This window comes from Lissotriton helveticus, chromosome 4_1 (assembly GCF_964261635.1).
Source record: "Lissotriton helveticus chromosome 4_1, aLisHel1.1, whole genome shotgun sequence".
NCBI lineage: Eukaryota > Metazoa > Chordata > Amphibia > Caudata > Salamandridae > Lissotriton > Lissotriton helveticus.
The window spans coordinates 420,425,438-420,440,499 of record NC_136063.1 but is presented as its reverse complement, the minus strand read 5'-3'; the positions used below and the strand labels follow the sequence as shown (position 1 = coordinate 420,440,499).

Sequence of the window (15,062 nt, the reverse complement as noted above, 5' to 3'; positions counted from 1 at the left end):
GGCCGATGTGGGTCGGAAGGTTGTATAAAGTTTAGTGGCAAAAATCAGAACCTGGTCCAGTGGAAGCAAAGAAGACTGATGAAGACCCACTGGTTGACTACTGGAATAGTCCAGGTTGTTAAATACTAATGAGTTGGTCAGTGCTTTGGCTGTGTGAAATGGAGTGAATGGTCAGATCTTACATTTAGATTCTGGCAGAGGCGGTAAAGGTTATTAAGTAAAGTGAGAAATTAATTGGAGTAGGTAGAGCCATATATGTGTGTGTGAGAAGCAATTACAGGACCTCAGAGTTTAAGGAGTTCAGTATGACCGACTGGATTGCATTTTAGTGACAAATAACTGTGAGGTAGTTGAGTATGTGGGAGAGTAGGAAATCAGAAAAATGTGTATCTGCGTATAAAAATAATACGAATATCTAAATGAGGAGATAGTATCACCAAGGGTCATGGCATTGAGGAGAAACGTAGAGATCCCAAGACTCACCCTTGTAGGATGCTGCAGGCAAGGATGTGTGTGTGGGCAGTTTAGTGGCTTTCCAAGCTCCTGTAAAAGATCAGTTAAATAGGTAATTAAAGAGCATAATCCTGCTTTACTACTTCCAATGCATGTACTAACCATGCTTGGCAAATACGTGCTAGCCAAGGAGGAACACATCCACCATTGTTTTGCTCATTAAAGCTGCGCCTTCGATTGTGTAAACCTTGCTAAACTATGACCGAAATGGGTGCTCCCACTGACATAATATCACACTTGTCGCACCTATATTCAACCCTGACTGCACAAGTAAGTTTTCGGGGGGACGGTGAGTGTACCCCAAGTTTTGGGGTCTCTATGGTTATTCGACAAGGCTGTGCCAAGACTAAAACTTACCAGAGCTGAACAACGATGCCCCAAAAATAGGCCCCCGCCCAACCCCTCTGCTTCTGTATGCAGATGATGCAGTTCTGATATCCAGAACTGCTAATGGTCTACAACAGCTGATCGATCGATCGATGCCTTTGTTGCAGACATGGAGCAGGGGGATCTAAAATTAAATCTGACTAAAACATTTAAAATGGTCTGTGGATGGGGAGGGCTAAGAAAAAGAACCACTTTGTGAGGGACTTTAAGCTAGCTGAAGTTCAAAGATTCTCTTATTTAGGTGTACTTTTTTGGGTCAAGCCTGGGCAGCTCCTGCGCTGCTCTGCGAGACAGGCTGTATTGGAGTATGGAATAGAAACTGGCCCACTCTCCACCCATATTTGTCATTGGCTTGTGTCATTGTCCTTCGTAAAATCTGGCTTCTGATTCGTTAAATAGGCTTGTTAGTCCTTTCTTAGTACCGCCTTGTCTTCATTTAAACCCTCCCATGAGGACTGGCCCTTTTACCTTGGTTGTTACACAGTGAGTCTTTTTAGTCTGTTGGCACCATTTACTTTAAGTAGTTTCTCCTACTGCAGCCATGGCATACTTTCCTGAAACATTCAGCGCGTTATACACTTTCACTTTCTAAGAAGCTCAGGTCTATGATGGCCGCTTATTTGCATAGGTCTCGCATTTACAAGAGTTTGAACAATTGGCATTGTACATGACAATGCCTTTATTTTTGTGTTAATTTTCAAAACATAGAGATAAAAGGCATTGTACTTTACAATGCCAATAGCTTAAACTCTTTCTAATGCGAGACCTATTGCATTGCAAATACTTCTTCTTATAACTGCATGATGGGCCCGCATATAGAACTTGGGGAGAGGATGTAGCCTTATGGCTAGAGCAGTCGACCTCGAAGCTGGGGACCCGGGTTCGAGTCTCGGCAATGACTCTCAACATCTTGTGATTCTGGACAAATCACTTAATCTCCCCGTGCCTAACAAAAATGAATGTGTCCATCTGAAACGATACTGGTGCTCATGTAAAGCGCTCTGATACCCTATGCCTCAGGTCTAGTTCTCGCCATAAAAATACTCTAAAAAATAATCATTTTTAAATGCCCAAAATTAAAACTAACTAGAGTTGTGGTGGCCATATTTAGGATTGTCCGGTAAGATAGGTAATAGACCTATACGTGACAAGCTCAAATTATATAGTAGCAAGTGTATCCCTGTTGCAACATATGGTGCAACTGTGTGGGGTAATGCCAACGTCTCCATATTACAAACTTGTGAAAATGCATTTATTTGTTGTTTGTTAGCTGTACCAAGGTCCACATCTGTGTATATCTTACATAAAGAAACAAATACACCCTATGTTGTTGACACAATACATGTGAGAGCAAAAAAATCCTGGTAAAATATCTGGTGCAAGAAGGGAACAAAGTTCACCAGGGAAATAATTGAGGACTGCTTAGCTCTGAAACATTACAGTAAAATCCTTTGGCTAGCTTACATGGACAAGTTACGTCCACGAATATCTTTCAACTGCAATCCCTGCAAGTATATTGCAATATGGCAAAAAAGATTTGAAAACGATTTTTGTTTTTTAAACCGGGCCATGTTGGAGAAAGCAGAGAAGGGAAAAAAGCAAGTGTGTTAAGATATGTGCTTTGCCCAACACTTTCAGGTCTCCCAGAATACTTAGTTAAAATAACAAATGTGCAAGAAAGATTTTATTTGACTAGATTGCGGTTAGGCACATTACACCAACTTATGGCATTTCCAAAATATGAAACATGGAAGAAAACTATCCCTAGGTGCCCTTGTGATAGGAAAACATGCCAGTCTACGGTACATGTTATGCTCTTTTCAGTTTTTTTTTAATAAGGACGCAATGAACTTTGTTTGTAACCCTGAAAATGAAACAGCCTGTCGAGCAGTCACAGGTTGTATTCTTCGGGCTGTAAAAAGAAGGAAATCACTTGCATATCTGGATAAATTGGTTTATGAAGGTGAATAAAAGCTAGGATATGGACGATGAGTCTTTATCTTTCTGAGACTATAGGTTTTTTGGGGGTATGGATTTTAGCTACCGTTTTAGTGTAAGCAATGTTTAATTTGTAATGTATGGACTTATTTTTAAACATCTTGTGCTATAACGTTTTAAATATATACTTTTATGGATCTAAAAAAAGAATCCTAATAAAGCTATGTGAATTGAATTGTGCTAACCATGCTAAAGGAATATCTTTTCTTACAGTGTGGTAACCTAAATTCACGTCCAAGTACAATAAACAATATGATCCCTTCTATATGTTCGAATAAAGATGCCTCCTTTGAGAGGATATAAAACAACGTCAGTTATATAAAGCACACTTTATATTTCCCCAAACCCATGTGGGAAAATAGGATTCTGCCACAGTCGCCCTCCAGCCAAATATAAATTACGGAAACCATGTTATAATGTGTAGCAGTACATAGTTGTCCCTCCTGTTAAGTTTACTACTTCTTTAGAATGTACTAGCCCTAACAATTGCTGTATTTTTCATTTGTAGGTCCAACTGCTATATGAACTTATAGACACCATGAACAGAGCCTGGAATACAATTCAAAGAAAAGGAGTTCTCCATCCGAGCTCCACCTGCTCAGAATCCGTGCCAGGGCCAGCCCCTGCCTCTCCAGTGAGGAGTAGCGCTGGGACTGTTCCACCAGAAACCAGCACCTGCAGCCCATCTGCTGACATTGGAACTACTACTGAGGTAGGGTTTTAACACTTTTGTATTTTGTGAGAACATGCAGATAGGTTGTATAACTACGTACATCTTTGTAAGCAGAAACAGATCTCCAACTTGAAGCTTCCTCAAGAAAACATTTTGAAATAGAAAGATGACCTGGATTAACATGGTTAGTGTATAAACATGTGAGGCTGACCTGAAGAGCCTGTTCTATCCAGAGTTTTTGAAATATGAACAGGCTTGTTCTTGCTTTTTAGGTCGAGCTTGTGCAGCGCATACGCTGCTGCGAGGCATGCAGTAGTGACGTACGGAATCGAAGCCCGCCTACTCTCTGCCCATATTTGCACTTGACTTGTGTCTTTGTCCTTTGTAAACGCTGGCTTCCGAGTCTTTATTAGGCTCGTTAGTCCCTCCTTGGTACTGCCTTGTCTGCATTTGTAACCTCCCACGTTGACTGGCCCTTTTACTCCTGTTGCAACACGGTATGTCTCATTTAGTCTGTAAGCACTATTTTCTTTAATGAATTTTTCCTACTGCAGGCGGGATGTGCTTTCCTCGCCATGCGTTTTTTCACTTTCAACCAGGCCCGGACAATGGCGGCTGTTTCCTTGAAGTGTAATAGGCCTTGCATTTACAAGATAGTCTTGCATTTACAAGAGTTTGAGCTATTGCCATTGTAAATGATAATAGCTTAAACTCTGGTAAATGCGTGACCTATTGCATTGCAAATGCTTGTTGCGCACATTGTCGTGTTTGTTTTTTCATGTATATGGTTTTCAGCACATGCACTTGAAATCCATTCATCTTAAGGGGTACCTTTCTCCTGTTTTTATGGCGGGGATAAGCCCGCTCAGTTACTTAAGAGCGATCAGCCCTTGGGGGGAGGCGAGAGTTTACTGTCTGTGAAGGTGACAGTTGGAACATCTGTTAAGGTTGTTCTCAAAGAGATAAGCTCTTGGAGGGTCTTTATATGGAGGCGAGTCGTATTTTATTTATTGTTTCAATTAATTAAAATTGTTAACAAAAAGAAAAAGGCTGGTTGGAGAACACTCCGTCCAGACACTTTTTGAGCATAAATAAAACATGATCATTTCGTTTAACTAATCTGTTAGTAATATATAAGACATATTTGTTTCTTTAAAACATACTGGTGATTGCTAATTTAAGAAAAAAGGGGGATCGCAAGATTAAAACTATAGTTTGTCTCTAGTCATTGACTGAGTCAATATGTAATAGTTCTTTCACCTTAGGGGCAAATTTCGCTAATCTTGCTAGTTCCATTGGGATCTCCAGCTTAAAAAGAAGTTTCATGGCATCTAAGCAGGTGCGTATCCCATATTTTAAAAACAAGGGTTTCAGTAAAGTGCAGCGTGTGTAATTAAAACGGTGACATATACAGACCATGTGTACCATGAATTCCTCATACTGGTGACAGAATCTGCAAGTAGTGACATCCTCTAATGTTTTCCAACGGCTGTTGATGTCTTTTATCGGTAGTACCATCAATCTCACTGACAAAATTTGCTTTAAAATTTACTTATTCAGGGCAGAGTCAAGGTATGGCTGGCTCAATTTATCGTGGAAGGAACTGGCTAATAGCTTGATGTTGCTGCTGGAGGACTCTAGTTCCTTCAAGTCCTCTTCCTTGGAGAGCAATCTAACTTGTTTCTTTAAAATGTTTTTTAAAATCCCGGTTTATAAATAAAATCCTGCCAGTTGGACAAGTCAAGGTGCAATTCAGTGCAAGCAGTTAAAAGGCCGTTGGCCCACAAGTTGTTGCTTTTCACAAAAATTTCCTTCAAGATTGCCTTCATTGTGTTTGGGGGGGGGGGCAGCACAAATCCCTCGGTAGTACCGAACAAACGATGCCCAATGTTCATATCGCTGTTTGTTTAGCCCGAATTCAAGGCGCACCAAGAAGTTCCGAGCATGGGCAGGTTGTGCACATTGTCGTGTTTGTTTTTTCATGTATATGGTTTTCAGCACATGCATTTGAAATCCATTCATCTTAAGGGGTACCTTTTTTCGGTTTTTATGGCAGGGATAAGCCTGCTCGGTTACTTAAGTGCGATCAGCCCTTGGGGGAGGCGAGAGTTTACTGTCTGTGCAGGTGACAGTTGGAACATCTGTTAAGGTGGTTCTCAAAGAGATAATCTCTGGGAGGGTCTTTATGTGGAGGCAAGTCCATTCCACAGCTTAAAGCTTGTACGGATATCTGTCTGTATAGCTCACCAGCCTGTTTCATGGGTGTGGTTTATGCTGCATTTAGGTGACAGTGGACATACACATGTAAGAGATGTACAGAGTGATCTTGTAGAGGTGTACGTAGAGCTAATCAGTCACAATTGTCTGTAAGGCACATTTTTTGTTTTACTTGGGTCTGACTCTGTCAAGAAAATATTTGAGTGATTTTAGTAATGAGATAATACAGTCATTCTCCTCATTGATTGTATGACTGCCTCCTAAAGCTGACTACATTGATTTCGTCACTGCCTGCTGCCCTAAAGCAGTCAGCAACCTCATTAAATCCATGACTGCCTGCTGTGTTGTCTCATTCATGATTCCATTAATGCCTGCTGTTCAAAGCAGTCCACGTCTTCATTGATTTGATGCTGCCCTTAAGCAGATTGTATCCTCGTTGATTCCATTACTGATTGTGGTTCTAAAGTAATCCACATCCTCATTGATCCATTACTACTGCTGCCATAAAGCATTTAATTACCTCCACAGCTATCTTTCTTGTTCCAATCCTTGTTATAAGTCCTGCCTCGTCCATGGTGCAGTGTTCACTCCTACATAAAATCCAAGTTTAAAGAATTACCACCATCACACTTTATTTTCCCAGGCTGTAAAGTTGCGATCAACCCTGTCTAATTCTTGTTTTTTTCACTGTATTATTTATGATAATTCTTTACCTATAAGGTGAGTACATTTTTATTAATCTTTTTTTGTAGGTATCTAAACCAGAGAGGATTGCAATGACAGTTTGCATCTGGTTTCACTAATAGTTGCCTGGTATTGTGTTAGGTAGGCTTGCTGTAGCAGCCTTCCTCTAACACCAATAGAACAAACTGCTATGTTGCCCCATTTAGCATATGTGGGTCTCCTGTTATAATTGGGTAAATTGTCAGGCTTTAGGTAAATCTCTCCTTTGTTTGGGCATAACCCCAACTTTTTTTTTGTAAACAGATTTGATTTCTTTTCCACCTTCATTACAACATAGTCAGTGATCTAATCAAGTTGGGATTACAAATTTACAATCTACTTGTATTCATCTCTGATTATACAATATTGTAATCATTGCATTTGTGGACAACATACATTTAACCTATTCCCTCCCTCCCCCCTGTGAGTCAGCTTTGTGCAGAGGATCTGGATTGAGTGCTTGCTGTGTGTGTTAGGTTTCTGTGGGGCCCAAACCCAACTATACTGAGTAAAAAAAGTTATACACTCTATATAATTTCAAATCCCTACTGCATTTGTTTAACCAGGACTTTGCCTCTGGTATTGGTACTATGTGACTGATCCTAAGATTACGGCCGCCTTCTTCCTCTTTCCTTTGAGTGCAAGACTACGTGCTTTTTCCGCAAATGATTGTGGCCTTGCAAGTCTGCAAGATTTCTTATCCTGGGAACAAGGAGATGAAGGAAACATTTCCCTTTCTACAAACTATGCGCAGTTGTAATGGAGCCAAAAAGCAATCATCATAAACAAAGCATGTGAAGTTTGCTTCTTCAGCAGAGGACACTCAACACAACTCCAACCAGACACAGCCAGAGTTACCCTCTGTTGAATTACTGCAAAAGATGATTAATAAAGAACATGTTTAAAGCCATATATGGTCCTGCTGCTACCCCAAAAAATTATTTTCTTAACCTCATCGCTGCTAGAGAGTTTCCCCTGCTGTGCTGGACAGCAATAAAAACGTGTGTGGTCATGACGAGCTCAGCTCGTCATGAGCACCTGAGAGGTATATGCCATGACGAGCTGAGCTCGTCATGAGCATGGAAGGGGTTAACCTTGTTATGTTCAGGATGTGGGTGTTTCAGAAGTAAATGAAAAAAGCAGCGACACCTGATTAGGTATCGGTCCCCTGGGCACAGCTATTGAATACACCAATATTGTGTATTAAACAATTCTTCAAGACCGTATCACCAATTTTTCAAGATTCAGTCGAAGTAAAGCAAAGTTATTTATTGATGTTTTCCAATCAAAATGTTCAAAAACATAATCCAATGTTCTCAAAGATGACGGTATTATAATCACAGCATCATGCCAATCATTTAAAATCCCTATGCATTTCGGGCGGGGGGCCTTCATCAGGGGAATGATCTGCAAACAATGAAATGCAAAAGATGCCTGAGTGTGGGCACACACATTCAAAAGTAAGATAGTGAGGTTTAGTTTGTGAATCGCATCTATTTCACATGCAAGTGTAAAGAAATCAAGTATCTCATAAGTACGCTGGGTCCGTGTGAATGACCGTCAGCGGCAAACAGAAACAGAGTGTAAACTTTAGGGCGTGCATGTTAGAAGTGAGCGGGTATTAAAATGGTAAATTGTGTTTCGGTCAGTGTAACTAGAAGTAAAACCATGCCGAAAAACAAATGTAAAACGTGCATTATTCAAGACTCAAAATAAAATAAGAGATAACCGCCATGTGTAGCATTAACGGGCCATGAAAAGCAGGAAACGCCTAGGTTTAAAAATTTACTGTCAAACATGTGTTGCTTAAGGTTTCTCAACGATATGTGACAACAGGCATAAGGCGCGTGTCGCGTTAACTGAACGTTAAAAAAGCAGTGGATGTCAAAGTTTAAAACTTACTAGTTGCCGCGGTAAAGCCGTCTCTGTAATCTCAGCGTGTAAAGTGATTTACGTGCGGGTAATGTGATGTTAAGATAAAAGTCAGTGCGATGTGCTGACACAAAAGACGGACTGTGCGAGTGCTCGAGTGTGTAACATTATAAGAGTAGGCTCCATATTGAAATCTTGAAAACCATCATTGAACAAGCAGTGGAGCAGGTGTTATTAACGCCAAAACTGCCTAGTATCTCATAAAATTGGATCCCAGAACTCCCAACATCTATATGTTACCAAAAGTCAATAAGAACCTTTCACACCCTCCCTTCAGACCTAAAGTGTCTACTAGAGGCAGTATCCATGAACCAGTGGGTAAACTGATTGACAAATATTTACAACCATTTGTGTTACCAATGCGCACCTACGTCAAGGACAGTACAGATTTTCTTAACCATGCAAATAAAATCACATTTACCAACGATGAACACATTTGGCTGTGTTCTATTGATGATTACAGAGATGGCTTTACCGCGGCAACCAGTATGTTTTAAACTTTGACATCCGCTGCTTTTTTCACGTTTTGTTAACGCGACACACGCCTTATACCTGTTGTCACATATCGTTGAGAAACCTTAACCAACACACGTTTGGCAGCACATTTTTAAACCTTGGCGTTTTCTGCTTTTCACGGGCCGTTAATGCCACACATCGCGATTATCTCTTATTTTATTTTGAGTCTTGAATAATGCACGTTTTACATTTGTTTTTCAGCATGGTTTTACTTCTAGTCGCACTGACCGGAACAAGATTTGCCATTTTAATACCCGCTCACTTCTAACATGCACGCCCTAAAGTTTACTCTCTGTTTCTGTTTGCCGCTGACGGTCATTCACACTGACCCAGCGTACTTATGACATACTTGATTTCTTTACACTGGCATGTGAAATAGATGCGATTCACAAACTAAACCTCACTGTCTTACTTTTGAATGTGTGTGCCCACACTCAGGCATCTTTTGTATTTCATTGTTTGCAGATCATTCCCCTGATGAAGGGCCCCCCGCCCGAAATGCATAGGGATTTTAAATGATTGGCATGATGCTGTGATTATAATACTGTTATCTTTGGGAACATTGGATTATGGTTTTGAACATTTTGATTGGAAAACATCAATAAATAACTTTGATTTACTTCGACTGAATCTTGAAAAATTGGTGATACAGTCTTGAAGAATTGTTTAACCCCTTCAGCGCTAATGACAAGGGTAACTCGTCATGGACTTTCCATTGATTTCAATGGAAAGTCAATGGAGCTCATCGAACACCCTTAGCAGCCAAGTGGTTAATATACAATATTGGTGTATTCAATAGCTGTGCCCAGGGGGCCGATACCCAATCAGGTGTCGCTGCTTTTTTTTATTGAGTTAAGGACACCCCATTCAGGGGGTGATACCCCAGGAGCACGCACCCAGTTTACAAATTCATCATTAAGAATTGGGTGCGCACCCTACCACTTTTCGTTTCAGAAGTAATACATGCGGGTGCTGAATTATCAGAACTCATTCAGCTCGATAGGATATCCTGAGACTGCAACTCAAGAAGCAGAGAAGGTGAATGTCATTCTTCAGTACAGAAGGAAGGAGCCAGAGTTGCTTTCTGTGCACAAAGCAATAAGAACATTGCTGGCAAGAGAATGGACAGATACAGAGAAATCTAATTTTCTCATATCTGTTTGGCGGGATATCAAGAGGTGTTTGATGTGGTGGTTAAAACTGACTCACTGATGGCTGGCATTTTATCTCAAGGGACTTTTATTTTAGAAGATACCATGCTTTCAGACCCCTTGGGTGAAAGATTGAGAGTGCTGTGAAGAGAGCCTCTACAGCATAAAATTTTACTTTAAAGGCTGGTACCTATGCAACATATACAGGACAATTAATAATAAAGACTTTTAGTTCATAGCAGAAGAACTATAACAAGGAAAATATTTTATACCTTATCTTTTTATGATGGAACAATAAGTCAGGTCCTTAACTTATTTTTTTTTTATGGTCTGTGTTTGGCAGCTTGGGCTTGAGGATCATCTGTCGCTGCAAGACGACGAAGCCTGTAGATGAGAGATTGGAAAGTGGACACTTCCCAAAAAGTTCTTTTAAGCCATCTGTTCTTAGTGGCGCCAGATTGTTTAGTCCATAATTGGAGGAGTCAGTAACAAAAAGTCAGTGGAGGACCACAAATTACTAGACCCCATTCATCCACCATTCAAAGGAAAACATTTCCGTTATTACAGGTCCTTCATCCCTCCACCAGCTGCTCAAAAAGGAACCAACCAGCCATTGAGGCAGGGGTCATGGCTGGGGAATCCCTACCCCTGAAAAATCCCAGCAACAGTCTGTCATCACTTCAATAGCACCAACAGGTCAGAAATCCTGACTACTTTAGAAAAGTGGGAGGGAGACTTATGAAATATATCCTTGTATGGAAAGAAGTGAAAACAGATGTCTACGGTTTCTTCAGATAATCAGGGTTGGTCATCTCATAAAGTTTCAGGATATTCCAGAAGAATATTTTATATTCGTTCCAGGTCCTTATTGTCCTCTATGGAGAAGAGGGTCTGCTCAGAGGACTTCTTGTGCTGAGGAACCCATTATCAAAGGAGCAACTTTTTCCACTTCCACTGGAGGAGTTTAGTCAGGGATGTTATTCAGTAATATTCCTTGTATATAATCTTTTAGGAGACTTTTGACCTGTTTTAGATCTGAAGAAAGTAAATACAATCATCCTGTACCAAAGATCCAACAGGGTGGCTTTACAAAACATTCTTTCCCTAGTAGCTTTAGATCTGTTCGATGCCTATTTCCATGTGCCAATTCACTAGAACTCAAAAGAATCTTGTAGTCTGCATGATGGAAAATCACTATCCGTTCTAGGCTGTTTCTTGCAGTCTAGCATCTGCCCGAGAGTGTTCACTAAGATCTAAGTTTGTCTGGTAGATGTTTTCATTCCAGGGAGTCGATGGACTTCCCAAACCTAGATGAGTGGCTAAATTGTGCTTCTTCTTTTTCTCAGGGCATAAAATCAGTACTGCATATGTGTTGAATAATGGAGCAACGTGGTTTTCCATTGAACATGAAGAAGGCACAGTTGATCCTTGAACAGAATTTGCAGTCCATAGAGGCCCAATTCAAGACTAACCTGGCGACTGTTTTTGTACCTGTACGGAGGCAAGAGAAATCAATTGCCTATCTAACTAACTATGCCTGTCCAGTGCCAAAAAGCTCCTGTGAGTCAACAGTTGAGAGTCCAAGGAGACATGGCATCCTCTTTCCTTCTGGTCCCTTGGGCGTATCTGCTATTTACCATCTGGTGAATCATCTTCTGTTACATTGGGATCCTGTATCCTAAGACGATGAGTATATGTCCCAAACTGTACTAGTGGCTGTTTCCAGGCACTAAGAGAATGGCCCTGGCCACCTCTCATCCTACTGTATTAATAACAGATGATAGCAGCCTGGATTGGGGATCACTCTGCAAGCAAAGTTAATCCAATTAATCCAGGCACACTGGTTAGAACAGGAGTCATGCCTATTTTCAATTCGAACTGGCAGCATTACACACAGCTCTATTGTTTTTTTGCTCTACTGATTCAGAACTAGAGTGTTTAGATCTGTACAACCAATCAGGCCTCTTGTTGGTACTTGAAACATGTAACCAGTTAACCCCTCCCATGCTCACGACGGCCCCCGGCCATCATGAGTCCCGGTGGGCGTGTGTGCATGACGGCCGGGGGCCGTCCGAGCCACGACCACAATTGGAATGTTCAGCACCGCGGCGGAATTTGCGCCGCAAGCAAGGTGTTAAAGGGTTCCAGCCTAGCTCACCTAGCAGGGACAGACTGAGAGTGCAAACCAGCCCTGGCAATTAAGTCGGACCTGCCGGAGAGGGGTTAGGGGTGCGGGAACGATGCTGGCGGGAAAAACTGTTGCTACCTTTGTTACAGGGGCCGATATAGCAGCACTGCTGTAAAACCTTCCCCCAGTAACAAAAACAGCCCCCACCATGAAAATTCCCAGTGCCCGCTACGGCGAGTCTGGCCCTGTCATCTAGCCAAGAAGATGAGGACTTGGGCAGAGCAGAATCTCCTTTTACCCTCAGTGATCTATCTTCTGGGAAAGTAGAATATGCATGTGGACAGACTTAGCTAAATCTTGCAACAGCTAGCATAGCAAGTCAACCCACTTGGGGATATTTCCAGTGTCTCCATCACCTCTGGATCTTCCACAAGCATCCATCTCTTCAACACTTATCCCTGGGGGTCTGGAGCTTGAGAAGATGGGATAAGAATGATTGGGTTGCTTTAAGTTGCTTTCTCCTTCACAATTGTTGGAGACAAAGCACATGAAGATATACAACAGCCATTAGAAACGCTTTAGTAAATGATGCTGCTCCAGGGGGTTAAACGCCACTGGAGTCAAGCTATCCTGGCTGAAGACGGCTGATAGCCAGAAACCGGTCCTAGGATGCTTGGTTCCGGTCCAGGGAAGACATGGCTTGGCAGTTCGGGCTGGACTGTTCCCATGAGGCACGGGATCAAGGCTGATTTGCATATGGCTATGTCTGAACTGGGGTGGTGTGGTGAGCAATAAAATGATGGATTTAGGCCCAGATCTCTGTACTGGGGTGAATGTATGACGTTGTTCTGCGTTCTGTCCATCAACTGTTGTTTTTGCTGTTGTGGAGGAAGACATTTATTTTTATTTTTTGAGAGAAGAATTTCTTTTGGGGTTGACTGTTTCCACATTGTGCACTCAGTAGGCAGCTAGCAGAGCAACTAGAGGGCCCCCTTTAATGGTCTTTCATTCCCTCAACTCTCGTCTTCTCAAGAGTTATTTTTTATATTTTTTCACATTCAATTGTTTATACTCTGGTACCATTGTGGGATCATCCGCTAGTGTTAAATAGCCTTCAAGAAGATCGTTTTCAGCCACTTGAAAGTGTTGTTACTAAATTCCTAATCCTGAAAGTTTTCTTTTTTTGTGGCCTTCCATACCGAATGAAGATTGGACGATAGAGGTGCTTTACTATCAATAGACTCCTTTCATTGAATTCATCAAGTTGACTTTCCATTTGTCACTTTTGGTTTAGCCGACAAGTGACATAAACCACTTTAGCCACAAGTAGGTGGGTACGAATGACCATTTCTTTGGCCTGCCAGGAAGCAGGGGTTCCCACTCCATGCATAAGAGGTAGTTCCACTAGAAGCATGTCTTTTTCATAGACAATGGTCAGTGAAGCCTGAATCAGATGTATTTGTGCAGTTGCTACATGGTCCTCTCCCCTCAATACTTCTAGTTAACACTATAAACCGTGGTTGGAGAAGTATTTTACTTATTTTGTTCATCAGTTTTGTCTTCCGTCAGCAGTAACAAAAGAGAAATATTTGATTGGTTTTTTTCTGGATGCCAATAAATTCCTTTTAGTTTGCGTTTAAAAGTTTTGAGTTGTTTGACTGCTCTCTTTGGTATCTGCTAATAGCATAAGGACTTGGGCGTGGAAACTGTTGATGAGATAGTGCTTGAATTGTTTACCTGTAATTTTCATTATTCCGAGTCGTAGTCTTCCTCACAGCAGTCTTATTTTCAATTCTCCCGCCAACAGCTGGAGGAGTAGGGAAAAGTAAAAGCAAAAACAACTTTTTCTCTTAAATGTAATATTTATAAATAAGCTTTGCATAAACAGGACGTAAGATTGGATTGATAACACCTTTATGGCCTAGGAAGAGGTAGTGCAGCCACGTTGGTGGTATTCAGCCTTTAAAACATGGATTTTGTGTAAGGGTGAAGACTGTACTGGAGTAGACGTTGGGCTCCAAGTGTAAGGACTGGAGTGTGAAAGACGGATGTAAAGGCAATGGATTTATTGAGGCTGTGGGTTTCTGTAGAACAGAATGACTAGTACTTGGGAGTAATGAATATTACCTGTAGTAATTGGAACATTACCATCTGCTGTCCTAAGCAGTTGACATCTTTAATGATTCCATTGCTTCCTGCTGTCCTGAAGCATTCTGCATCCTTGTTGACTAAATTACTGCCTGCGGTTTCAAAGCAGCTGTAGCTCAGTGGCGGCGCCTTCCCTAAGGCAGTGGAGCTTTGCCATACTGCTGCTGTGCAGCAGTGAAAGAAAGGCAAAATAATATTATAATAACGATATCATCATTTTATTCTTCCCTGCTGTGGCAGCATGAGGGCCGGGCTGCTCTGTTGACAGAGCAAGGGAGGAGTGGTGCTCACATTAAAGTGCGCATGATGCCTTGATCGGCCCTCTCGGGCCGGCCAAACCGTCATGCGGACTTTAGCATGTTGTCCACCCACTCTGCATTACAGCCTGAATGGAGATCCTTCCTAGGCCCCATGTCCCCATCTGAGCGCCGAACCTCAGCTGTTAGACAAATCCCATCGCTGCACTGTAGTGTTGTGATTGGTTTAGGGGAGCCAACCACAGCGCTGCATTGCAGCATTGTGATTGGCTCTGGGGAGCCTGGCTTCTTCCTGTTCAGCGGAGGAGAGTTAACGTGGGACACAGCGGCGAGGAGGTGAGTGAGTTTTACTTTTTTTTAGACTTATACCTACTTACCCCCTTGTGCGCCCCCCACCACCAAACCCCGTCCACCCGCAG

General features: G+C 41.8%; 1 protein-coding gene across 6 annotated transcripts in view; it reads left to right on the top strand.

Annotated features, from left to right (window-relative positions):
• The window catches only part of VPS13B (vacuolar protein sorting 13 homolog B), a 3,181,000-nt gene that overhangs the window by 1,629,620 nt on the left and 1,536,318 nt on the right, over positions 1-15,062 (top strand). For all 6 annotated transcript variants that reach the window (XM_078686964.1, XM_078686965.1, XM_078686963.1 and 3 more), the window contains exon 25: positions 3,407-3,610. In XM_078686964.1, coding sequence (XP_078543090.1) covers positions 3,407-3,610 — 204 coding nt within the window. The remainder of the gene's footprint in view (positions 1-3,406; positions 3,611-15,062) is intronic.